The 26,301-nt window shown below is 46.2% G+C and overlaps 2 protein-coding genes across 5 annotated transcripts; one reads left to right on the forward strand and one right to left on the reverse strand.

Annotated features, from left to right (window-relative positions):
• The first annotated feature begins 5,834 nt into the window (after nt 1-5,834).
• LOC115151758 (excitatory amino acid transporter 1-like) lies at nt 5,835-16,851 on the forward strand. Of its 4 annotated transcripts, XM_029695971.1 has the most exons (12): nt 5,835-5,926; nt 6,139-6,179; nt 10,512-10,775; nt 11,045-11,182; nt 11,432-11,639; nt 11,747-11,789; nt 11,938-12,066; nt 12,190-12,374; nt 12,549-12,782; nt 13,102-13,296; nt 14,222-14,356; nt 14,780-16,851. In XM_029695971.1, exons 3-12 carry the CDS (start codon nt 10,556-10,558, stop codon nt 14,976-14,978), a joined length of 1,686 nt encoding a protein of 561 aa, XP_029551831.1. In that variant the 5' UTR covers nt 5,835-5,926; nt 6,139-6,179; nt 10,512-10,555; the 3' UTR covers nt 14,979-16,851. The 4 variants fall into 4 exon arrangements, with proteins under 4 accessions (XP_029551831.1, XP_029551832.1, XP_029551830.1 ...); XM_029695972.1 differs by lacking the exon at nt 6,139-6,179 and having other exon boundaries at nt 5,850-5,926; XM_029695970.1 differs by lacking the exons at nt 5,835-5,926; nt 6,139-6,179 and adding an exon at nt 6,984-7,087.
• A 1,495-nt stretch (nt 16,852-18,346) lies between these two features.
• Nucleotides 18,347-20,693, reverse strand: LOC115151298 (C-C motif chemokine 21-like). Its single transcript, XM_029695240.1, has 5 exons — nt 20,556-20,693; nt 19,655-19,784; nt 19,197-19,344; nt 18,872-18,953; nt 18,347-18,724 (listed from the first exon to the last, which is right to left on the reverse strand). Exons 1-4 carry the CDS (start codon nt 20,617-20,619, stop codon nt 18,915-18,917), a joined length of 381 nt encoding a protein of 126 aa, XP_029551100.1. The 5' UTR covers nt 20,620-20,693; the 3' UTR covers nt 18,347-18,724; nt 18,872-18,914.
• Nucleotides 20,694-26,301: the final 5,608 nt, after the last annotated feature.

Consider the following 26,301-nt stretch of genomic DNA (forward strand, 5'->3'; position numbering starts at 1 on the left):
CCTGCCTACACCTAACAACTTATTAAAAATACAGTTAATTCGGAAAGTATTCAGACCCCTTGACTTTTTCCACAATTTGTTACGTTACAGGCTTATTCTAAAATGGATTTAAAAAATAACAAATACTCATCTATCTACACACAATACCTCATAATGACAAAACAAAAAGTATTTTTTGCAAGTGTGTGTGTGTGTGTGTGTGTGTGTGTGTGTGTGTGTGTGTGTGTGTGTGTGTGTGTGTGTGTATGTATGTATGTATGTATGTATGTATGTATGTATGTATGTATGTATGTATGTACACTGCTCAAAAAAATAAAGGGAACACTAAAATAACACATCCTAGATCTGAATGAATGAAATAATCTTATTAAATACTTTTTTCTTTACATAGTTGAATGTGCTGACAACAAAATCACACAAAAATAATCAATGGAAATCCAATTTATCAACCCATGGAGGTCTGGATTTGGAGTCACACTCAAAATTAAAGTGGAAAACCACACTACAGGCTGATCCAACTTTGATGTAATGTCCTTAAAACAAGTCAAAATGAGGCTCAGTAGTGTGTGTGGTCTCCACGTGCCAGTATGACCTCCCTACAATGCCTGGGCATGCTGCTGATGAGGTGGCGATGGTCTCCTGAGGGATCTCCTCCCAGACCTGGACTAAAGCATCCGCCAACTCCTGGGTAGTCTGTGGTGCAATGTGGCGTTGGTGGATGGAGCGAGACATGATGTCCCAGATGTGCTCAATTGGATTCAGGTCTGGGGAACGGGCGGGCCAGTCCATAGCATCAATGCCTCCCTCTTGCAGGAACCGCTGACACACTCCAGCCACATGAGGTCTAGCATTGTCTTGCATTAGGAGGAACCCAGGGCCAACCGCACCAGTATATGGTCTCACAAGGGGTCTGAGGATCTCATCTCGGTACCTAATGGCAGTCAGGCTACCTCTGGTGAGCACATGGAGGGCTGTGCGGCCCCCCAAAGAAATGCCACCCCACACCATGACTGACCCACCGCCAAACCGGTCATGCTGGAGGATGTTGCAGGCAGCAGAACGTTCTCCACGGCGTCTCCAGACTCTGTCACGTCTGTCACATGTGCTCAGTGTGAACCTGCTTTCATCTGTGAAGAGCACAGGGCGCCAGTGGCGAATTTGCCAATCTTGGTGTTCTCTGGCAAATGCCAAACGTCCTGCACGGTGTTGGGCTGTAAGCACAACCCCCACCGGTGGACGTCAGACCCTCATACCACCCTCATGAAGTTTGTTTCTGACCTTTTGAGCAGACACATGCACATTTGTGGCCTGCTGGAGGTCATTTTGCAGGGCTCTGGCAGTGCTCATCCTGCTCCTCCTTGCACAAAGGCGGAGGTAGCGGTCCTGCTGCTGGGTTGTTGCCCTCCTACGGCCTCCTCCACGTCTCCTGATGTACTGGCCTGTCTCCTGGTAGCGCCTCCATGCTCTGGACACTACGCTGACAGACACAGCAAACCTTCTTGCCACAGCTCACATTGATGTGCCATCCTGGATGAGCTGCACTACCTGAGCCACTAGAGTGAAAGCACCGCCAGCATTCAAAAGTGACCAAAACATCAGCCAGGAAGCATAGTAACTGAGAAGTGGTCTGTGGTCACCACCTGCAGAACCACTCCTTTATTGGGGGTGTCTTGCTAATTGCGTATAATTTCCACCTGTTGTCTATTCCATTTGCACAACAGCATGTGAAATGTATTGTCAATCAGTGTTGCTTCCTAAGTGGACAGTTTGATTTCACAGAAGTGTGATTGACTTGGAGTTACATTGTGTTGTTTAAGTGTTCCTTTTATTGTTTTGAGCAGTGTATATATATATATATATACAGTGAGGGAAAAAAGTATTTGATCCCCTGCTGATTTTGTATGTTTGCCCACTGACAAAGAAATGATCAGTCTATAATTTTAATCGTAGGTTTATTTGAACAGTGAGAGACAGAATAACAACAAAAAAATCCAGAAAAACGCATGTCAAAAATGTTATAAATTGATTTGCATTTTAATGAGGGAAATAAGTACTTGACCCCTCTGCAAAACATGACTTTGTACTTGGTGGCAAAACCCTTGCTGGCAATCACATAGGTCAGATGTTTCTTGTAGTTGGCCATCAGGTTTGCACACATCTCAGTAGGGATTTTGTCCCACTCCTCTTTGCAGATCTTCTCCAAGTCATTAAGGTTTCGAGGCTGACGTTTGGCAACTCGAACCTTCAGCTCCCTCCACAGATTTTCTATGGGATTAAGGTCTGGAGACTGGCTAGGCCACTCCAGAACCTTAATGTGTTTCTTCTTGAGCCACTCCTTTGTTGCCTTGGCCGTGTGTTTTGGGTCATTGTCATGCTGGAATACCCATCCATGACCCATTTTCAATGGCCTGGCTGAGGGAAGGAGGTTCTCACCCAAGATTTGACGGTACATGGCCCCGTCCATCGTCCCTTTGATGCAGTGAAGTTGTCCTGTCCCCTTAGCAGAAAAACACCCCCAAAGCATAATGTTTCCACTTCCATGTTTGACGGTGGGGATGGTGTTCTTGGGGTCATAGGCAGCATTCCTCCTCCTCCAAACACGGCGAGTTGAGTTGATGCCAAAGAGCTCCATTTTGGTCTCATCTGACCACAACACTTTCACCCAGTTGTCCTCTGAATCATTCAGATGTTCATTGGCAAACTTCAGATGGGCATGTATATGTGCTTTCTTGAGCAGGGGGACCTTGGGGGCGCTGCAGGATTTCAGTCCTTCATGGCGTAGTGTGTTACCAATTGTTTTCTTGGTGACTATGGTCCCAGCTGCCTTGAGATCATTGACAAGATCCTCCCGTGTAGTTCTGGGCTGATTCCTCACCGTTCTCATGATCATTGCAACTCCACGAGGTGAGATCTTGCATGGAGCCCCAGGCCGAGGGAGATTGACAGTTCTTTTGTGTTTCTTCCATTTGCAAGTAATCGCACCAACTGTTGTCACCTTCTCACCAAGCTGCTTGGCGATGGTCTTGTAGCTCATTCCAGCCTTGTGTAGGTCTACAATTTTGTCTCTGACATCCTTGGAGAGCTCTTTGGTCTTGGCCTTGGTGGAGAGTTTGGAATCTGATTGATTGATTGCTTCTGTGGACAGGTGTCTTTTATACAGGTAACAAACTGAGATTAGGAGCACCCCCTTTAAGAGTGTGCTCCTAATCTCAGCTCGTTACCTGTATAAAAGACACCTGGAAGCCAGAAATCTTTCTGATTGAGAGGGGGTCAAATACTTATTTCCCTCATTAAAATGCAAATCAATTTATAACATTTTTGAGATGCCTTTTTCTGAATTTCTTTGTTGTTATTCTGTATCTCACTGTTCAAATAAACCTACGATTAAAATTATAGACTGATCATTTCTTTGTCAGTGGGCAAACGTACAAAATCAGCAGGGGATCAAATACTTTTTTCCCTCACTGTATATAAAAAATTATGTATTTACAAAAATATGTATGGGGGATTGGAAATGATGCAGACAATTACATTGATAGAAGCCACATCTATCTGCAATATTAAAGCTGATCTACCCCCTAAAAAATATATATTACTATTGTGAAAGTATTCATTCAGGTATTCTACTAATAATTCTACTATAATGCTAACTAATCAACTGGACTCTTGTCAATATCAATTTCCGTTGGCTTTGAGAAGACAAAATATAGTATTGAAGACGTCAAAGGGAAATTTCACAATGTGAATTTAACCAATTAGTAGGCAATGCCTACTCATAATTGGTTGAAATCACATGAAGCACACCAGATGATTCGGTGGAAAAACATATCTTCCTCTATCTTTTTGACTACAAAACATAGAAACGTGCCATTTTCACATATGTTGATGTTGGGGTAGTGCTGGAGATGATGAATATGAAGTAGAACATATTTGACATTTCCCTTTAATTACTTTTTTGTTATCTGCATTCATTTTAATCGGATCAATCAACCATTTCACACTTGAGGAAAACACGTCGATTTAATTAAGAAATCAGATTTCATGCAAGACAATGAAGCCGTCATCCATTACACATACTATCCTGCAAATGACGTGTTACTTTCTACAGGGAAGTGCATAATTATCTGGCTAAATGTGGATCATACACGGGCCACACCTCCCACGCTGAGGCAGGGTAATTGTGTTTCCATAGTGATGCAATCTGCTTCCATCACTTTTGAGACACCAGTTTGGAATCATGTGATCATGGCACCATGGCTTCCAATCTCTGCTTCTTCTGAGGGAAAAGGATTTTCAAGCCATTCCTTATGATGATGGTTTACCACATAGTTAAGACAGTGAAATAATGTAGAGCACAATGTATTTATAGCTGTTGGTCAATTCCAGTCTTCACCATTTGAGTGGGAAAAAAACCTAGATTAAGAGCATTGCTCATACTCACTCAGTACTAGGGATTAGGAAATACATTACATTGTGATTAAACAGAAGCACACATTTGGAGGGTTTAAGTGGAAAATGTCCAAATATTGCCTTTAATAACTCTCTTGGCTTGAAATTTGTTTCTCATTAGGAACAATATTGCATACTATTGGAGATCAGATGGTATTCACGTGTTAACACCTGATTTATTTCTGAGGCCACCTGGGACAGTTTAAAAACAATGTCAAATGCTCATGGTAGAATGCTTGAAGATGTCCAAGACACTTCCTCTTTATTCTTAAATCACCCTTTATCACAGTGGTCTAAATGTCGTCATGAATATAAGAAGGCATTTTTCACATAAATATGAGAGGAGTATATCGGAGTTATCAGAAATAACAATGGCAATGCTCACATGATTGAAGGATATTCACCTGTTTTCTATTGTTTTCTACCTGGGGCGGCAGGTAGCCTAGTGGTTAGAGCGTTGGACTAGTAACCGCAAGATCGAATCCCCCGAGCTGACAAGGTAAAAATCTGTCGTTCTGCCCCTGAACAAGGCAGTTAACCCACTGTCCCTAGGCCGTCATTGAAAATAAGAATTTGTTCTTAACTGACTTGCCTAGTTAAATGAAGGTAAAAAATAAAATAAACAGGACTGAGAGTTTTGCATGACCTCACCCACATTACAGCTCCAATACTAAGCATTATTTTACCACTTTTGAGAAAATCAGTGAAAATACTTATGTCAATGGCATGATGATGAGAGGCCAATGCATTCTGAACATGGAGTTCTTTGTAGCCCCCTGTAAAGTTCTACAATATCCACATTGAAGTAATGATTGTATACACAGAGGGCCTAAAACAATATGTGTGGGCAGGAGTGTGGGTAGTTATACATATACAATATGATTCCCTTTAGCTGCTAAGGCCAGACCCTGAGCAAGTGCGGAAAGGCCGGTTGTCATGGAAATAAGAGCAGCGTTTATGTACGTATCTTCACCTCTCTCTCAAAGTTCACAATATCCAAGGAGAAAACAAAACGATTAAAACATTTTGGAGAACAAATGTCTCAATACAAATCAAATTCTCAATCATGTCAACCTCACAATCATCTCTATAATGACAGCAAATTGATTAAGCTTTTAACTGGTAGAGCATTTAGGATATTTTTAGGCAGCAAATTATCTCTCATCATTATTGCCATAACCACTCTACCACCCACAAATATTGGGACTACGCGAGCTCCACGGATTCAATTGGGCAGCAGGTGGCTTTTCTTCACGCCAGAAGAATCCTTAAAACCTCTTCCCTCCCACGCAGACCTCTGCTCGATATCGAGGCGTTTTTCTATCGCGCAGGAGGGCTAGGGAAAAACTCAAGCTCATGTAATTTAGGGAAATGAACTGTAGATGTGAATGTGTGCTACTTTGGGCTACTTCAGTTACGTGAGTGGAAGGCAAGCAAAGGAATTAACCATGCCGTGTAAGGATCGTCTTGAGAGAAGGTATGAAAATACACCTTTTTTGGATTGTAATAATTTTAAATTAACGGTTAATTATAACATGCAACACATGTACTTCTCCGATTTAGGTGAATTCACTCTCACTTAACAGCTAGATACATTATTTAATGTCTATCAAAGATATCAACTTTGATAACTTGTACACAAGTTATAATATTGTAATTTTTAAGCATATTTTATGATTATACCACCAGTTGAAGACATTCCACCCAGACCAGAAGAGCTCTCCATGACTGTATGTAATCTGTGAAGAGAAAAAACATCATTTTATTTTATTTATTTATTTATTTATTTCACCTTTATTTAACCAGGTAGGCAAGTTGAGAACAAGTTCTCATTTACAATTGCGACGTGGCCAAGATAAAGCAAAGCAGTTCGACAACATACAAACATACATCATAAACAGGGTATCTTTTTCTTTGCAGATTTTATTTAGCAGTTATTAAAAAGTGTACACATTTAAAAGTGACAATGAACTTGACAGTAATAACTGAAATATTGTCCTAATTTGCTGTCAGTGTTTGGAGAAAAAAAGAACAACAGCTAATATCCTCCAGCATTGAAAAGGAAAAAGGGAGCTCCCAGAGCTGACACTGACAGCTCACTTGTTGATGCTCAGTTAGTATCTCTCTTAACCATATATTGGGATTAGGTCTAGTTGTAATGATTCTGCTCTGCTAGGTTTATCACAGCCCCGTGGTAGAATAGTGCCAGGGGTGGTGATGTAATGTCCACCAACAAAAAGAGCAATGGCTTTACATGAATGGTACAAATAGAGGACCAATTTCAAAAACTGAAGTTGCATTGTCATGTCTTACTATTTCCAGCCCTGGAACTGCTGGGGAAACTAATGTTGGCTAGGACAGTGGGACATGGGTGGAATAGGTGGGGGTTAGACTGTACCTGCGGTTGTCCCAGGGCTTTGTAGTTGTGTGTGTGCTGGTGGGTGGGTGGGTGGGGCAGAGCATGCATAAGAAGGTTAGGTCAGACGAGATGACAGACCTTTTCATGTCTGCCCGCTTATGAAATCAGCGAACCGTCACCTCCAGTCAATTTGCCCCTGACAGTATGGGTAGACTGCATCTGTTGTATCTCTAGGCTTTGGACTGTTTGGAAAAGAAGCCCTGAGCTAAACCATGAGTGGTGAGTATGCTATGCTTAAAGAGTATCCCACTGGGCACAGATGTCAGTTCAACATCTAGTTTTGATTTACATTTGGTTGAGTTGTCAGCTAACGTGAATTCAACATGAAACCATAAACAAAAATCACCATGTTATTGGATTTAGGTGAAAAGTTGGATAAAAAATACTAAATTCCCTTACATTGGCAACTTTTTGCAAATCCAGTCAGTTTTCCACGTATAATTTTTTTGTGGAAATGATGTGGAAACAATCTTGCCCAGTGGGATATTAAAGGTAAGGCAGATTGTGTCAGTTTGAAAAAAAGTGGGAGTTTAAGGGACCAGTTGATATTTTCAGCATATTTTCTTGATATTCATTGTGTTGTTTGATTTTTGCTTCTTTGTTTACAAAACTTGTTGCATAGAAAAGCTGTGATTTGCTTCTGGCTTTTACGTGTTAGAATCATACTGTAGTGTTGGTACTCTGTGTTCCTGCGTATTTTAGCAGGATAGTTTGAAGAGGCTCAAGGCTTTCTTGTAAGTTAGGCATGAAATACCATCACATTTTTAAGCCAACTTCTCCATACATACCATGGCAAGGCTAATGTAGGTTACCTGTGCCCTGGCTGGTGACATCCAGGGACTCGTCCAGTAAGAAATGCATGCACACAGGGCATGTTCATTAGGGGGAAATATTCAGAACATTGCAGATATAAATATAATGTTGCCTATAGAGCTGCCAATGTCTATAAACCCCTACAAAAATGTCCATTAATTATAACCCACATAATAATTTACATTTCCTGTTTTTGCAGGATTATTTTTCCTGCTGTAGCTAACTGGCTCAAATTAAGATCCTACTTCTGTAGTATGTACTGTAGTTGAATCGTCATTAGTTTCAAAATAATGCCTGTTTGCTGCCTGTATGCACCCCTTTGGGAGTAAAATCAATATTAAATCAAATTAAATTGTATTTGTCACATGTGCCGAATATAACAATACAAGACCTTACCATGAAATGCTTACTTGAAAAAGCCCTTAACCAACAATGCAGTTCAAGAAATAGAGTTAATAAAATATTTACTAAATATACTAAAGTAAAAAAAATCGAAGCGATCAAATAGTAACACAAATGTACATAACAATACAGAGTCAATGTACAGGGGTACAGGTTAGTCAAGGTAATTTGTAAAGTGACAAATCATAGATAATAAACAGCGAGTAGCAGCAGTGTAAAAACAAAGGGGGGGGTGTAAGTAGTCCAGGTGGCCATATGATTAGTTGTTCAGCAGTCTTATGGCTTGCGGGTAGAAGCTGTTAAGGAGCCTTTTGTTCCTAGACTTGGCGCTCTGGTACCGCTTGCCATGCGGTAGCAGAGAAAACAGTCTATGACTTGGGTGACTGGAGTCTTTGACAATTCTTTGGGCCTTCCTCTGACACCGCTTAGTGTATAGGTCTTGGATGTCAGGAAGCTTGGCCCCAGTGATGTACTGGGCCATATACACTACCCTCTGTAGCACCTTACGGTCAGATGCCGAGCAGTTGCCATACCAGGCGGTGATGCAACCAGTCAGGATGCTCTTGATGGTGCAGCTGAATAACTTTTTGAGGATCTGGGGACCCATGCCATATATTTTCAGTCTCCTGAGGGGGAAAAGGTATTGTCGTGCCCTCTTCATGACTGTCTTGGTGTGTTTGGACCATGATAGTTTGTTGGTGATGTGGACACCAAGGAACTTGAAACTCTCGACCCGGTCCACTTTAGTCCTGTCAATGTTAATGGGGGCCTGTTAGGCACTCTTTGTCCTATAGTCCACGATCATCTCCTTTGTCTTGCTCACATTGAGAGAGAGGTTGTTGTCCTGGCACCACACTGCCACGTCTCTGACCTCTTCCCTATAGGCTGTTGTCGATGATCAGGCCTACCACTGTTGTGTCATCAGCGAACTTAATGATGATGTTGGAGTCGTGCTTGGGTGAACAGGGAGTACAGGAGGGGACTAAGCACGCACCCCTGAGGGGCTCCAGTGTTTAAAATCAGTGTGGCAGATGTGTTGCTGCCTACCCTTACCACCTGGGGCGGCCCGTCAGGATCAAGTTGCAGAGGGAGGTGTTTAGTCCCAGGGTCCTTAGCTTAGTGATGAGCTGTGTGGGCACTATTTTGTTTAACACTGAGCTGTAGTCAATGAACAGCATTCTCACATAGGTGTTCCTTTTGTCCAGGTGTGAAAGGGCAGTGTGGAGTGCGATTGAGATTGCATCTGTGAATCTGTTGGGGCGGTATGCGAACTGGAGTGGGTCTCGGGTTTCTGGCATGATGGTGTTGTGAGCTATGACCAGCCTTTCAAAGCACTTTATGGCTCGCGTCACTGGGCAGCTCGTGGCTGGGTTTCCCTTTGTAGTCCATAATATTTTTCAAGCCCTGCCACATCCAATGAGCGTCGGAGCAGGTTTAGTACTATTATATCTTAGTCCTGTATTGACGCTCCTTGAAACCGGAAGCTCTAGCCTTTAGCTCGGTGTGGATGTTGCCTGTATTCCATGGCTTCTGGATGGGAAATGTACGTATGGTCACTGTGGGTACAGCGTCGTCAATGCACTTATTGATGAACCCGGTGACTGAGATGGTACACTCCTCAATGCCATTGGATGAATCCCGGAACATATTCCAGTCTGTGCAAGCAAAACAGTCTTGTGGCATAGCATCCGCGTCATCAGACCACTTCCATATTGAGTGAGTCACTGTACTTCCTGCTTTAGTTTTTGCTTGTAAGCAGGAATCAGGAGGATATAATTATGGTCACATTTGCCAAATGGAGGGCAAGGGAGAGCTTTGTATGCATCTGTGTGTGGAGTAAAGGTGGTCTAGAGTTTTTTTTTCTTTCCTATGGTTGCACGTGACATGCTGGTTGAAATGATGTAAAACAGATTTAAGTTTGCCTGTTTTAAAGTCCCTGGCCACTAGGAACGCCGCTTCTGGATGAGCATTTCTTGTTTTCTTGTTATAAGGACATATTAGGTGAATTTCCTGGGATTAGTTATATGATATGGTTTAGAACAGGCCCTTACCATACTGGAAGGAGCAGTGAGGGAATCTGATACACTACTTGTCTTATAGGATTGCCTTGGACCAGGTAGGATGATAGGATCATCATTCAGAAAATAACTCATATTTAAATGCAGAGCTGTGACACTGCACTGTATGTATTTGTCATGCATTTCATCAACGCTCATCCAGTACTGTTTGAGTATTAGCAACAATCATCAGATTCTTGAGTGCTCTTTTGCAATCCATTTTAATAATTTTCTGACTTCAGTGTTGCTGAATTGATATTAATATGTCCAACCAACTCCTGTATCAAGCAGTCATGTACACTTCATATACATTTTTCCTTCACTACATTATAACAGAATGCTTATGGTCTCCTCCATCTCCTCTCCTCCAGTTTCACAGGAAACCTGCCTCCTGGACCAGGTGCTGGAGCTGATTATGAATGAGAAGCCCGCCAACACCGCCAGCCTTTTCCTGAACGAGGACGCCGACAAGCCCTCCCTCCCTGAACGAGGCCTCTGGCGGTGGCTACATAGGGCCATGCAGAAGAGAGCGGCCAGTGCCAAGGACACGATGAGCTCCATCACTAAGGAGAGCGTCAAGGGCTTCCTGAGACGCAACCTCTTTGTCCTCCTCACCATCGCAGCAGTGGCTCTAGGCAAGTGGACAAAATACTTTGTTACTGTCTTATTGGGGTTAGGGTTAAGGTGATGTTAAGAGCTAAGCTTATGGTTAGTTTGTTGATTGTTTGTTTATAGTTAATACAATATTAATTTTTTTAAACTATAGTAATTGCAGTGTTATTACACAGGCATATGAGCTGCAGCCCCCAAGTGTAGACTCCTGTGTCAAGAAGACTTGAAATACATACAGGATTTTTCATCAATGATCCAGCCTTTATATCATGTCTCCTGTGTGTGTATCCAGGTGTCATGCTGGGTTTTGCCCTGCGGCCCCACAACCTGACCCTCAGGGAGATCAAGTACTTTGCCTTCCCTGGAGAGCTGCTGATGAGGATGCTGCAGATGCTGGTTCTGCCTCTCATCGTCTCCAGCCTGGTCACAGGTAGCTGGTCACAGGAGTTCTGCTTTCTTAGCATCATTATAATTATTTGCAATTACAGTATGTATTGCTTTTGTCAAACTCAAAATGATTTACATTTCAAGGACATCTCTCACACCTTCTGCATGTTATTACTCTACATTTTCCATACTTCTTGCTATTTTGAGTTCAAAGTTAGTTGGTACAGTAATAGTCTTGTGGTAGTAGCTAGAGTATTCATGAGAAAATGATGAACTTTGTCTTGTCTTGCAGGTATTTCCTCTCTGGACAGCAAAGCATCTGGGAAGATGGGAATGTGGGCTGTGGTTTATTACATGGTGACCACCCTCATCGCGGTCTTCATTGGCATCGTCATTGTGATTGTCATCAAACCAGGGAAAGGCCATAGGGACAGCCCAGTGGTCTCTGGCAGTACCATAGAGCCGGTACAAGCAGCTGACGCCTTCCTGGATCTCATCAGGTGAGTAACTATTGTAGGATCCCAGTGACAGTAAGTCAATAGAAGATATTAATAATGGGTTGTCCTTTATTCACTGTGATAATAGTTCTGCATTGTTTATCTTTCAGGAACATGTTCCCACCAAATTTGGTGGAAGCCTGTTTCAAGCAGGTAAGGGAATCCACTTGCCAATTGATCAATCAGCTATTCTTCAATAAACTGTGTTAAAATGCTTACTCACCAAATACATTGTTAAGGACTGATACTCTTTACTTATACAATACATACATGTATTCAATGCATGCACTGTTTCCACCAGTACAAAACAGTCTACAAGAAGACCATCTACACCAAGAACGTGACCGTTACCCTCAACCTGACTGACTCCCTAAACGCTACAGAGGCTGCTGTGGCTGCTAACATGAGCAGAGTGCTGCAGACCATCCAGGTGGGTGACACATCGGTGGTGGGGTGACTTACCCCAATGTCAAGTCCTTTGGGGGAACAAGTGCTACAGTTACTTTGGATAAGTGTAAATGTGATGTGATGTGAAGGGGCTGTTCTGCTCCAGGAGACAGTGGTGGAGACGATCCCAGTGTCTGGTTCCTCTAACGGGGTAAACGCCCTGGGTCTGGTGGTGTTCTCCATGTGCTTCGGCCTGGTCATCGGCAGCATGAAGCAGCAGGGACAGGCTCTCAGGGACTTCTTCGACTGCCTCAACGAAGCCATCATGCGCCTAGTGGCCATCATCATCTGGTTAGTAGTCAGATTAGTGGTTGCAAAGTAACGTGTTAATGTACTCGTAAATGCCTTTACCATTACTTCTCACATACAGTATATATCGCAAAACCGTTGCTTTCGGGAGAATTGTGTGGGCTACAAATATCTCTCTCTCTCTCTTTTATCTCCTTTCCTTCCTCTCCCCATCAGGTACGCTCCAGTGGGCATCCTGTTCCTGATAGCAGGTAAGATTGTGGAGATGAAGAATCTGGCCGAGGTGGGAGGTCAGCTGGGGATGTACACGGTGTCTGTCATCGTGGGTCTGCTCATCCACGGCCTCTTTGTCCTGCCCCTGCTCTACTTCCTGGTCACCAGGAAGAACCCCTACACCTTCATCGCTGGCCTGCTGCAGGCCCTCATCACTGCCCTGGGGACGTCCTCTAGGTGGGTGTAGGAACAGATTCAGGGTCAGATGTAGCTAATTCATTGCCCTGGGGATATCCTCTAGTTCAGTGGTTATCCGGTCCTCCAGTAACCCAAACAGCACACATTTTTGTTGTAGCCCCAGACAAACTCACTTGATTCAACTCATCGAGGGCTTGACGATTGGTTGACAAGTGGAATCAGGTGTGCTTGTCCGGGGCTACAACAAAAATGTGTGCTGTTGGAGGTACTCGATGATTGGAGTTGGGAAACACAGCTAGTTGTTGTTTGGACCATTATGATCTCACAGCGTCCTCTATTCTCTGCCACCCTGCCATAGCTCTGCCACCCTGCCCATCACCTTCCGCTGTCTGGAGGAGAACAACCGTGTGGACAAGAGAGTGACACGCTTCATCCTGCCCGTGGGTGCCACCATCAACATGGATGGCACTGCCCTCTACGAGGCTGTGGCAGCCATCTTTATTGCTCAGGTCAATGACATGGAACTCAACTTTGGCCAAATCCTCACCATCAGGTGAGTGTTAAGACACCATTCATCTGATAAGCCACAATGCTACCAATGAGCTAGACCTTCAACTATGAAGTTATTTTTAAGTATTAAGTGTTTTTCAACTATTAAGTTATTTTTAACAACACATCTTTTTTAAAATCTCAACTTGGAAAGAATATACAAAAGCATATTAGCTAATTTTGTAACTACATTAAGAGGAGACTCATAACTCATAACAATGAGTTTTCGTGGTTTTGATAAGATGGATTTTGTGGTCTCTGCCGAACTTCTCCATGCTGTTGACTTTCTTCTATTGACTTCACAAGCCAAGATGGATTACCTCAACCACGGAGTGTTGATTTAGCTCAGGGATGGGCAACTCCAGTCCTCGGGGGCCGGAGTGGTGTCACACTTTCCCCCCCATCCCTAGCAAACACAAATAAAAAAATCACATGCTTCGTAATAAACAGGTATAGACTAACCGTGAAATACGTACTTATAGGTCCTGTTCTAACAATGCAGTTAAAGATATACAAAAAAGTATTTTTATAGTCACAAAAGGAATAAATACACAGTGAATAACAATAACGAGTAAAAATAACATGCTATATACACAGAGTACCAGTACCGAATCGATGTGCAGGGGTACAAAGTAATTGGGGAAGTTATGTACATATACTGTAGTGGGGGTAAAGTGACTAGGCAACAGGATACATAATAGACAGTAGCAGCAGCATATGTGCAAGAATATGCTAATTTAAGAGATGGCTAGTCATTATTAGCAGATACATTATGGGACACAGGTCAAGTTATTATCGGCGTGCAGTGGTTAGTCTACAACCATGTCCTCCCGGATCAGCCTTAAGTATTTTTCATACATCACTCACCACCGATTCCCTAATGCAATGTGTGTTTCTCTTTCTTATTAAATGGTGCCATCCCTCCACAGTATCACAGCAACAGCTGCCAGCATTGGAGCAGCAGGCATCCCGCAGGCTGGTCTGGTTACCATGGTGATTGTATTGACATCGGTGGGACTGCCCACAGAGGACATAACGCTGATCATTGCTGTGGACTGGTTCCTGTAAGTCTGCCTAAATGTCACTGTAAGGCCGCCACCCCACTATAACAGAGAACAGATCCCCCTGAAAGGTTGGCCATGCATTATGCGCATCAGATTATTGATGAACTGTTAACAACTAGCCCTCTAATGTTGTGGTGTTGTATACGCTTTTCTGCATGCCTCATAGTTGGATTTACACACGATGGTTAGAATATTTTTTTTTAATAACTTGTGGATGGATTACTCCAAGGATTGCATTGTGTTTTTGTGTGGCTGCGCAGAGGTTGACACCCTGAGGGAGTGTGTGTGTGTGTGTGTGTGTGTGTGTGTGTGTGTGTGTGTGTGTGTGTGTGTGTGTGTGTGTGTGTGTGTGTGTGTGTGTGTGTGTGTGTGTGTGTATGCACTATATAATGTCTGTGTTTTATAATGTATGTGCCTGTGCAGGGACCGACTGAGGACCACTACCAACGTGCTGGGGGACTCTCTGGGGGCGGGCATCGTGGAGCACCTGTCGCGCCAGGAGTTGCAGAGCCAGGATGTTGAGGTGGGCAACTCGGTGATCGAAGAGAACGAGAAGCCCTACCAGCTCATCTGCCAGGAGAACGACTCAGTGAAGCGCCACAACAGTGAGACCCCCATGTAGGGGTCAGGACAGGGGAATCTATAGGCCCAGTCTGAAAACAATCACTAGCCTCTACTGTACTTCTTCTTTTACTCAACGCCACTCCAACATTGCTCGATCTAATATTTATATATTTCTTCATTCCATTATTTTACTTTTAGATTAGTGTGTATTGTTGTTAGATACTACTGCACTGTTGGAGCTAGGAACACAAGCACTTCGCCACACCCACAATAACATCTGCTAAATATGTGTATGTGACCAATATTTGATTTGATTTTCAGTGTTTGTAGATATGGAAGAACTGGGTACAGTAGATGTAAACAATATGGGGAAAGATATTGGATGCCTAGGTTGAGCCATCACCAAATTGCTAACACCTATCTGGTTAACTTCAGATCTGCAAACACTCTAGGGATAGTGGTTTGGAATTGTTTTGACACTCTTAACCATATCACCAACTCTTTTGGTTATTTCAGTCCAAATCTGAGTCCATGGATGCATTGTCTACTCTAGAGGACACTGATAAAAGAACCGGACAGGGGAAATCACATTTTCCATAGATATCTAGCTATCATATTGATTTCATTTATCCCATTTTTTCATATCAGTAGAGAACACTTTAGACTGTTGTTATGTACTCAGTATCTGATTCATTTACATGATCAAGAAAATAATTTCCATTCAATGACCTTTTTAAATATGTGAATAAATGGAAAATCCATTCCTATACTCACCATCACGTAGATGGTTTTGTTGCATGACTTTAATTTGTATTATATTGACACTTTTAGCATCATTGACGTAATCAATTTGAGTTTATAGCAGCCTCAGTTGTACTTCTGTAGTTGGTGGTTGTTGTTTTCATTGTGAATCTACCTCTAATATAATTCAAGTGAACATTATGCTTTCTCTTAAGCCATTTGATTTTCTGCCCCAAACATTACCTAGAGCAAATGTTGTAGGCCTATCATATTATCAATGCTACCAACTTTGATAACCAGTTTTTCAACAGTTTTGAAAACAGACATTGACGTATTGTCATCAGTTTTGATATAATGTACTTTGCTTGATCTCTGTCAATAGCATCAATGTGAATGTACATTATATATTTGTACGGATATCTGTAATAATATTTTACACTTGGGTGATTTCTATGTTACTTATTGAGGTAAATTGGGGTTGTTAGACTTTTTTATTTTTGAAAACAATATTGGTAACAAAGATTTATTTTCAGTGTTAACTCTAGTGTTTCTTAACTGAACATATGTTGATACTAGTGCCCTGTTATTTTAACACAAGTCACTCAAGGCTGAAGTATGTGAAATGTTGATATACATTTGGTCCATTTGAAGAATATGAGCAGGGTGATCTAAGTAGATTTATTGACTAAAATAACTAAAATGCTCACTAGATATTCCCTTTCCTTGATGCTGTAATCTTACATGGTCATTTCAGTTCATTTCAATTCAACATCCAGTGCTTTATGGATGAACCACTACCACCTGTTGTGGTAGTGGTTCATTTATGATTATGGCTTTTCTCTTTTATTTGACTGTGGGAAAAAAAGTGGAAAAATGTTATGCCTAAAGCAGTTACATGTATATACATAATTTAAAGGCAATTAAGTTCGATGTTAAAGAGGCATTCCAGAAGATTTGAAAACAACCTAGTTATTATAAACCCTCTGCAGTTCTAACATTTTTACCTGTCATCATTTAGTGCACAAGATACGCGCTCATTCATGTCATGTAGCCTAATTTGTGCCTCTTGTTTTACGTATTAAATAGTTGATTTATGTTTTCGTGAGATGGTTTACATTTTGATGGCTTTAGTATTTTGATGGAAGAATATGAAAGTTGCAACAAATAAATGTCTCAGGAATTGACAACAATTGTGTGAATCTGTAGGCTGTGACAAGTGTGGTCGAGAGAGACAGAAGCCTTGTTTGTACCTGGTGCTTTTAGGCTCACATTTGTTGACAGGTGTATACACTCAAAACACACATTCTGATAAGATTGTTTTCAGATCTTCCTGACCACCAACGGAGGTAGTCAGGCACGCACTCCGTGCCTGACTACCTCCGCACTCAGCACGTCTCTGGATATCTCACAGGTGTAGACAGATCTGGACAGTAAAACCATTTAAAGCGGCATTATCCTTCCTTCTAAAATCATTGACAGCTGGCACCATTGACTTATGACATCAATATGTGTTTTAAAATAAATAAATATTATTTTGGAAGAATATCTGTCAAATAATTTGCACACAGGGAGGGACCAGGAAATGTGGTCACAATGCAGACACAGTGGAGGGATAACAGACACATTTTACTACCATGTGTAGACGCATATCTGAAAATGTGGCATAATCAGAATGTGGACAAGATCAGGACCAAGGATGCATGTTAGCTCCAGGTATAAACGAGTCTATTCAGACAGCAAGAGATTCCCCAGGAGATTCCTGTTCTTTTGGGTGATCTGAGGAGATTGTGTAATAGCATGGCTGTATTCTTAACACACAGAAAAGGGCTACCCCTGGTGGAGAATCTCCTGTTTTTGGCCCTGATTCACCATGGATTCTTCCTCCGACCAGTCTAAACTGCAGTACTGAACACCTGTGGTGCATTCCAGCTGGCTTCACACTTACAGTACTGCCTCTCATTGAGTAAAGCCTCCACATTTTTGCCAGTTAATAGGTCTAAACCTGTAGGTAGTGATATAGTGTCAAACTGTCTTTGTTGAAATTAACAAACTGTCAAATGGAGTGCCAGAGCAGCTTTGGGCATCTCAAACAGTGTTGAGTCAGAAGCTCAATGCTATGGGAAGCATTAAACACCTTTTATCTGGGAGTGAAGATGCTTGGCACCTCAACATCAAACCGAGTGCATCCACCCAGACACAGTAAACAGAAGCAGCGTGTGGTTTCAGCCAGAGGGGAACCAACGCTGCCTCTCTAGGCGACACAGTTTTGTTCCAAACTATTAATACAGCAGTTATTCTGCTTGTTTTATACCAGTACCTTTGAGAACTGTACCTATAAGAGAAATAATAGGGTAACCTACTTGAACCAATGTATACAAAACGATATCAATATTTAGGTGTTCCTAATGTTTGGTATACTCAGTGTATATAAGCACATGGATACTCAGTAACCCACTGTGGCCTGTAGTCCAGCAGTTAAAGCCTCTGACCCCGGCACACATGTATGTCAGCATAGGTTAGAATCCGGCCCACTGCCTTTTGACTGCCCCTCCCCCAGTCTTTATCTCTTCAATAAAGCAAAACAATTACAAAAATATACCTTCAAAAAGTAAACAACCCACTAACCTATAATATAGATTTTTGAAGAATGAGCCTATGCGGCAATAAGACACAATGAAGAAAATCTAACTCTTTCAGGTTAATTTATTTATAAAAGATCCACTGAAGATGTGTTTAAACATACAGTGCATTTTTCTAAATAACATTGTGTTTCAGGCGAGAACAAGCCGTCTATGAAGTTGAACAGCCATACATAGATGGTGAAGACCGGTTTCTCGGAATAAAGAGTAATCAGAAATACTTGGCAAATACTTTGGCATAGTTAGCGACAGTGTGTAAAAGACATTTAGCTATATATCAAAACCTCTCATGTACTCTGCAATGTATGGCGATGACAGCTCAGCCACTACACACTCCCAGCCAGATAGATAGTGACACGAGACGACTGGAGAGTCAGCAAGCTTGGCTGAGTTAGGATGAGAAGCCGCTGGAAGTTTACTTGGCCTGCAATGACAAGAGAGATAGTTCAGTTCAATACATCTTTATTGTCCCAAAAGGCCAATTTAAGTGCAGCATAAATGTCAGACACTAAGTTTATGCGGAGAAAATACAGTACAATATTGCTGGAGTAAAATGATAAACAGCTGTCACCTATGACAATAATTCTCCTTCTGTGGTAACAGCAACCTCACACTCATTCCACATGGAGGGCATCCCACCCATCCTTCTTATCCTGAGAGAGAAAAGTGTGGAAAATCATTGTCTATGGTGACATAACCAGGGAGAACTACAGCACACTTTTCAAGAATGCTAACATTACCACTCTCTCTAATAAAGCCATTTGGATGTACAGGCTGGATTTCATCTCTCCCACCATAGGAATGTTTATGTAGTATTTTAAAGTAGTATACGTAACTGCAATGTGCGTTAGATTAAATTGAGCCCTATGTGTATAAACAAGGTGCATATTTCCCACCTCCGACATGACTGGCAGGTTGCCATGAGGGTGGAGCCACATGGTCCTATGTGCTTTGGTCCTCTGCCTCTGGAGCAGCTTCCTCAGTAACCTCTTGACCCTTCTATCTCTGGGGTCAGCACACTTCACCGCCTTCTTGGTGTACAGTCTGCAGCCACAACAGATAAAGAACATTCACCAAGCCAACTTTTCAAATGAAACATACAGAACACACTATAGATATGGAGCATGGTTTCAAGAGAGCCTTCTCTGAACCAAAGCTTCAACAAAGTTGGCTAGCGAGGCATCTTTTCTTTTTATGTCTTGTTATTCCCACATATTTCCTTCCTCACATCCCTGGCAATTATAGTAGAATCTGAGCCATAACAACATGACCTGGATAGATGACAATGCCTCACATCTCTGAGAGAAATATTTTCTATGTCTGCAGGTTGCTTGGAGATAGTTGGAATACTTGCATGATGGCTTGTATGCTGCAGTCTGGCCCCTCCGTCTGCACTTCAAACCTCAGCACGTCTTTGGTGCGCACGTTCCCCTGGGAGTACTGCATACAGCACTGAACGTCTCTCTGCATCTGTACCCCATCACCTGAGAAAGAGGGAGAGAGAGAGGAAGTGAGGGGGAGAGAGACATACCCTTATGTCAGACTCGTCAAAGCACACTTACGGTATATGATGGCTGATCGCTATTGACTCATAAGGAGGGTTGTTATGATAGATATGAGCTCAAATAGCTAATATTTTTGTAGGAATGCAAGGCATTTCATTGCACTGTTCTATACAGTATAGTTGGACTATGCAAGGTTAATATGTAATGGTTGCTCTTGCTGACAGGATATGTAATATTGTGTGCAGACAGAGTCAGGAGTATTGCACACCCCCTATACACACAAGAATGCCAGAGGAATTAGCTAGATCATCCCATGATCCCCAACAATGTACTGTTATGCCAGTGGCACTGTGACTACATGACAAGCCTTTTCATCCAATCAGAGTGAGTAAACACAGTAACATTAGACGAGATAACAGTTACCATATGCATGTCATATAAAAGCTGCTCTGAACCTTGTCATATATTATCATTGACATCATCTATCACTTTTTCCCATGAAAGTCTATGAGGTATTCAGTTAGCTTGTTATTAGCATTCAAGGTTTTGATGTGAAATCATTGTCTTCCTGCATTCTAGCCCTCTGTTTACATCCATGGCTCTCCCTGCTGCTGCTCCAGTATTGGCTCTATTCCCCTCTCCTCCCTCTCTCCTCTAGCTTCATCTCCTTCGCCATCACTTCCCTGCTAAACTGGCTCCCAGCAGGGTGCATACTGCCGACGGTCTAGTGTAGGTGTTATTGTGTCTTACCTTCCACTGCGTCCAGGAGAACGACAGTCAGAGAAATAACAGTCACAGTCTGCAGCAGAAACATGGTGAGACTGACAGGGAAGTTATCCGCTGTATTACCTTCCCCTCTATTGCCGTGTCTCTTATATTTCTCCCTCCCTCCTTTTCACTCTCCCTCCCTCTCACACTCTCCCTCAAACACACACACTCTCCCTCCCTCTCACACTCTCCCCCTCCTCTCTCTCTCCTCCTCTCTCCCTCCCTCTCTCTCCCCTCCCTCTCTCTCCCCCCTCCCTCTCTCCTCTCTCCCCTCCTCTCCCCTCCTCTCTCCCCCTCCCTCTCTCTCCCCCTCCCTCTCTCTCTCCCCCTCCTCTCTCCCCCTCCCTCTCTCTCCCTCCCTCTCTCTCCCCTCCTCTCTCTCCCTCCCTCTCTCTCCTCCCTCCCTCTCTCTCCCCTCCCTCTCTCTCTCCCCCTCCCTCTCTCTCCCTCCCTCTCTCTCCCCTCCCTCCTCTCTCTCTCCCCCTCCCTCCCTCCCTCCTCTCCCCCTCCCTCTCTCTCCCTCCCTCTCTCCTCCCCTCCCTCTCTCTCCCTCCCTCTCTCCTCCCTCCCCTCTCTCTTCCCCCTCTCTCCTCCTCCCCCTCTCCTCTCTCTGCCCTCTCTCCCCCGCCTCTCTCTCACCCCTCCCCTCCCCTCGCTCCTCTCCCCCTCCCTCCTCTCCGCCTCCCTCTCTCTCTCACTCCTCTCCCCAACTCTCCCCTCCTCTCTCCCCTGCCCTCTCTCTCGCCCCTCCCTCCCCTCTCTCGACTTCCCCCTCCCTCTCTCGCTCCCTCCCTCCCTCCCCCTTCCCTCTCCTCCTCTCTCTCCCCATTCCCTCGCTCTCCCTCACGTCTCTCCTCCTCCCCTCCCGCCCTCTCCTCTCTCCCCTCACTCTCTCCTCCTCTCCCACTGTCCCTTCGACCCTCCCTCTCTCTCCCTCCCTCCTCTCCCCCTCCCTCTCCTCCCCCCCCCTCCCCCCCCCTCTCTCTCCCCCTCCCTCTCCTCCCCCTCCCTCTCCCCCCCCTCCTCTCCCCCTCCCTCTCTCTCCCCCTCTCTCCCCCTCCCTCCTCCCTCCCTCTCTCTCCCCTCCCCCTCCCCTCCCTCCTCCCCCCTCCCTCCCTCCCTCTTCTCCCCTCCCTCTCTCTCCCCCCCTCTCCCCCCCTCCCTCCCCCTCCTCTTCCCCTCCCTCTCTCCCCCCTCCCTCTCTCCCCCTCCCCCTCCTCCCCCCTCCCCTCTCTCCCCCTCTCTCCCCCTCCCTCTCTCTCCCCTCCCTCTCTCTCCTCCCCTCCCCTCCCTCCCCCCTCCCCCCTCCCCCCCTCCCTCCTCTCCCCCCTCTCCTCCCCCCCCCCTCTCTCCCCCCTCCCTCTCTCCCCCTCCCCTCTCTCCCCCTCCCTCTCTTTCCCCCTCCCTCTCTCTCCCCCTCCCTCTCCCTCCCCCCCCCCCCCTCCCCCTCCCCTCTCTCCCCTCCCCCTCCCCTCTCCCCTCCCTCTCTCTCTCCCCTCCCTCCCTCTCTCTCTCCCTCCCTCTCTCTCCCCCTCCCTCTCTCCCCCTCCCTCCCCTCTCTCCCCCTCTCTCCCTCCCCCTCCCTCTCTCTCCCCCTCCTCTCCCTCCCCCTCCCTCCCTCTCCCCCCTCCCTCCCCCTCCCTCTCTCTCCCCCTCCCTCTCTCTCCTCCCTCCTCTCTCTCCCCTCCCTCTCTCTCCCCCCTCCCCCCCCTCCCTCCTCCCCCTCCCTCTCTCTCTCCCCCCCTCCTCTCTCTCCCCCCTCCCTCTCTCCCCCTCCCCTCCTCTCCCCCTCCTCTCTTCCCCCTCCCTCTCCCTCCCCCCCTCCCCTCCCTCCCCCCCCCCCCCCCCCCTCCCCCTCCCTCTCTCTCCCCCTCCCTCTCTCCCCCTCCCTCTCTCTCCCCCTCCCTCCCCCTCTCTCTCCCCCCTCTCTCCCCCCCCTCCCTCTCTCCCCCTCCCTCCCTCTCTCCCCTCCCTCTCTCTCTCCCCCTCCTCCCTCCCCCTCTCTCTCCCCCTCCCTCTCTCTCCCCCCCTCCCTCTCTCTCCCCCCTCCCTCCCTCTCCTCTCCCTCCCTCCTCTCCCCCTCCCTCTCTCCCCCCTCCCTCCCTCTCTCCCTCCCTCTCTCTCCCCCCCTCTCTCTCCCCCTCCCTCTCTCTCCCTCCCTCTCTCTCTCCCCTCCCTCTCTCTCTCTCCTCCCTCTCTCTCCCCCTCCCCCCCCCCCCCTCCCCCTCCCTCTCTCTCCCCCTCCCTCTCCCTCCCCCTCCCTCTCTCTTCCCCCCTCCCTCTCTCCTCTCCTCCCTCTCTCTCTCTCCCCCTTCTCCTCTCTTCCCCCTCCCTCCCTCTCTCCCTCCCTCTCTCTCCCCCCCCCCCCCCTCTCCCCTCCCTCTCTCCCCTCCTCCCCCTCTCCCCCTCTCTCCCTCTCCCTCCTCTCTCCCCCCTCCCTCCCTCTCCCCCTCTCCCTCCTCTCTCTCCCCCTCTCCCCCTCCTCCTCTCTCCCCCTCCCTCCCTCTCTCCCTCCCTCTCTCTCCCCCCCCCCCCCCTCTCCCTCCCCTCTCTCTCCCCCTCCCTCTCTCTCTCTCCCCCCTCTCTCCCCCCTCCCTCTCTCGCTCCCCCTCCCCCTCCCTCTCTCTCCCCCTCCCTCTCCCCCCTCCCTCCCTTCTCTCCCTCCTCCTCTCTCCCCCCCCCCCCCCCCTCTCTCCTCCCCCTCCCTCTCTCCCCCTCCCTCTCTCTCTCCCCCTCCCTCTCTCCCCCTCCCCCCTCTCTCCCCTCCCCCCCTCCCTCCCTCTCTCTCCCCCTCCCTCTCTCTCTCCCTCCCTCCCCCTCTCTCTCCCCCTCCCTCTCTCTCCCCCCATCTCTCCCCCTCCCTCTTCTTTCTCCCCCCTTTATCCGCAAGCCCCCCTCCTCTCATCCTACCCCCTCTCCCTCGCTCCTCCCCGCCTCCGCCCCTCCCTCGCTCTCCCCCTCCCTCACCCCCCACCCCCCCCTCTCTCGCCCCCTCTTCTCTCTCCCCCCTCCTCTCTCACCCCCTCCCTCTCTCTCCCTCTCTCTCGTCCCCTCCCTCCCTCTCCCCTCCCTCTCTCCCCCTCTCTCTCTCCTCCCCCCCTCTCGTCTCGCTTCCCCCTCCCTCTCTCTCCTCCTCTCTCTCTCTCACCCTCCCTCTCGCTTCCCTCTTCTCTCTCTCCCCCTCCCCATTCTCTCTCCCCCTCCCTCTCGCTCCCTCTCTCTCCCCTCCCTCACTCCCTCTCTCTCCCCTCGCTCTCTCTCTCACCCCTCCTCTCTCTCCCTCTCTTCTCTCTCTCCTCCCTCTCTCTCCCCCTCCTCCGCTCCCCCTCCCTCGTCCCCCTCCCCTCTCTCCCCCTCCCTCCCCTCTCCTCCCTCTCTCCCCCCCCTCCCTCTCTCCCGCCTCCGCTCTCTCTCTCTCACTCCCCCTCCCTCCTCTCCTCTCCCTCTCTCCCCCTCCCTCTCTCTCCCCCGCCCTCCTCTCCTCTCCCCCTCCTCTCTCTCCCTCCCTCCTCTCGTCTTCTCCCCCTTCCCTCTCCTCCCCCCCTCGCCGCTCTCTCCGCCCTCCCTCCTCTCTCTCCCCTCCCTCTCTCTCTCTCAGTCGGCTCTACTCACTCCTCTCCCCCTTCCCTCCTCTCCCTCCCTCTCCCTACCTCTCTCTCCCCCTCCCTCTCTCCCCCTCCCTTCCCTCTCCTCTCCCCGCTCCTCTCTTCCCCCTCCTCCTCTCTCTCCCCCTCCTCCTCTCCCCCTCCCTCCTCTCTCCTCCCCCTCCCTCCTCTCCCCCTCCCGCCCGCTCTCTCCCCCCGCCCTCTCTCTCCTTCCCCTCGCCTCCTCCTCTCTCGCCCGCCACTCTCTCTCGCGCTCCTCCCTCTCCTCCCCTCCCTCCCCCTCCTCTCTCTCCCCATCCTCTCCGCTCTCCTCCTCCCTCCCTCTCTCTCTCTTCCCCCTCCCTCTCTCCCCATCCGCTCTCTCTCCCCCTCCCTCTCTCCCCTCACACTCTCATCTCCCCCTCCCTCTCTCCTCTCCCCCTCCCTCCCCTCCCTCTCTCCCCTCCCTCTCTCCCCCTCCCTCCTCCCTCTCTCCCCCTCCCTCTCTCCCCCTCCCTCCCTCATGTGGTTTTTATCCATGCAAATGACTAAGGCATCAGTAATACCGACATGGTTCAAAATACAAGAAAGTTACACGCAGCCAGTTTCCAAAACCAACCACCACCGTACGCTTGAAGGCTTTAGCTTATCTGTGGTTCAAGCATCAACAATTCACATTATTAAAGAGTGAGTTGAACCAACAGCAGCAGGATGTGATTACCAGGAGAAAACACAAGTATTAGGTGTGTCTGCTCCTGTTATGGTTTTCATTTAAACTAAATATGTTAAAAACAGATGTCAATAGTCAGATGATGACATAAAGCGGCAACCAGCTCTCTACCATTAGACAGATCACAAGATTATGATACATATTGAAAACAGGAGCTGATCTGCCAGACTAATGTACATTACAGCTTCCATATTCCATAGTCTCAACTGTGACAGACTTTGTATAGAAGCTTGATTCTAACATCCTCAATACAACACCTAACAACCTTGTCAAGAGGTTTTGACCTCTCTTGGTGTAATGGCAAAGGTCTTGGCCTGACAAAACAAGTCCCAGAAGGCTACCACATGAATTTACAACATTTGGTGTCAGAAATGGGATGCATCGTGCTGCCCACGAGAGTATCCAAAGTGTAATAGAGAAGTTGGCAAGTGCATTACTTAATTGCCTTTAGGACCAGTGTGGAACAAGCCCCCAAATTCACCACTATAACTAAATAATAAAATGTCAAATATAAAATGGCTTATGTTAGAGGAAATGGATACAAAGTTAACGCTGGTTGGCGTTTGAGGCTTGAATGACCCGGAGACCCAGAGTGGTGGCTTTGGGAAGAGACCGTTTGCTTTGGCAGGTTGGGTGTCATTAGAACCCAGCTGATGCTCCCTACGATGTCAGAAACCTCCCTTCTAACCAAGCAATGAAACTATTGCAGAATTACAGCACGTTCTCTAATGCCTTTGGTATTCAATTAAATAAACGAGGTTGAAAAAGGAAGTGTAAGGAATGCTATAAAAATATTTGATACATAAAATATACACAAAGTTAAAACTGAACAAATGAAATAAAACCCTTGTCTGAAAAACAAACCAAAAACTGGAGAAAAAAAAAGCTTTTGGACAAGAAACCCCAAATAACCCTTTGGACTAGAAAACCCAAATAACCCTTTGGACTAGAAAACCCAAATAACATTAGTCTTTTCATTTTGAGACTGAATACCCACTGTTTAATGTACCTTAGAATAAATGCTTCCAGTGAATACAAGGAAGTGTTAAGCTTTTAACTACTGTAACATTAAGACACTTCATATCTTGTTTTGTATTTTACAGCAGTAGCTACTGGAAATGTATTGTTCTATATAATTATGTTGTTGTACAAAGGAATAATACACACCTGGAGAATTCCAAATTCAATGAATAGTCAACGTGGTAAAACACACCGTCAATGAATACAGGATAAATTATGCTTTAAATCCCTGCTGAATGGTGGGATTTAGGTAGTGGTATTTATTAAGATGACAAGGCCACAGTGTAATCCCTACTGTGTGCATACCTGAGCCCTGGAAGTGAAACTATGCAGTCTGTTGAGGGGTGTGGAGGGGGCAAGAATTCAACCCTTAAGAAATCAGGTTTGGTATCTT

This window comes from Salmo trutta, chromosome 17 (genome assembly GCF_901001165.1).
Source record: "Salmo trutta chromosome 17, fSalTru1.1, whole genome shotgun sequence".
Classification (NCBI taxonomy): Eukaryota; Metazoa; Chordata; class Actinopteri; order Salmoniformes; family Salmonidae; genus Salmo; species Salmo trutta.

Excerpts from the sequence above, each read along its gene's own strand:
- LOC115151298 (XM_029695240.1), bottom strand. The coding sequence starts at position 20,619 with ATGTTTCTGCTGCAGACTGTGACTGTTATTTCTCTGACTGTCGTTCTC. Across the intron at positions 19,785-20,555 it reads TCTCCTGGACGCAGTGGAAG|GTGATGGGGTACAGATGCAG; the intron begins GTAAGACACAAT and ends CCTCTTTCTCAG. Across the intron at positions 18,954-19,196 it reads ACCTGCCAGTCATGTCGGAG|GATAAGAAGGATGGGTGGGA; the intron begins GTGGGAAATATG and ends TTTCTCTCTCAG.
- LOC115151758 (XM_029695969.1), top strand. The coding sequence starts at position 10,478 with ATGCTTATGGTCTCCTCCATCTCCTCTCCTCCAGTTTCACAGGAAACC. Across the intron at positions 10,776-11,044 it reads CATCGCAGCAGTGGCTCTAG|GTGTCATGCTGGGTTTTGCC; the intron begins GCAAGTGGACAA and ends GTGTGTATCCAG. Across the intron at positions 11,640-11,746 it reads GCCTTCCTGGATCTCATCAG|GAACATGTTCCCACCAAATT; the intron begins GTGAGTAACTAT and ends TTTATCTTTCAG.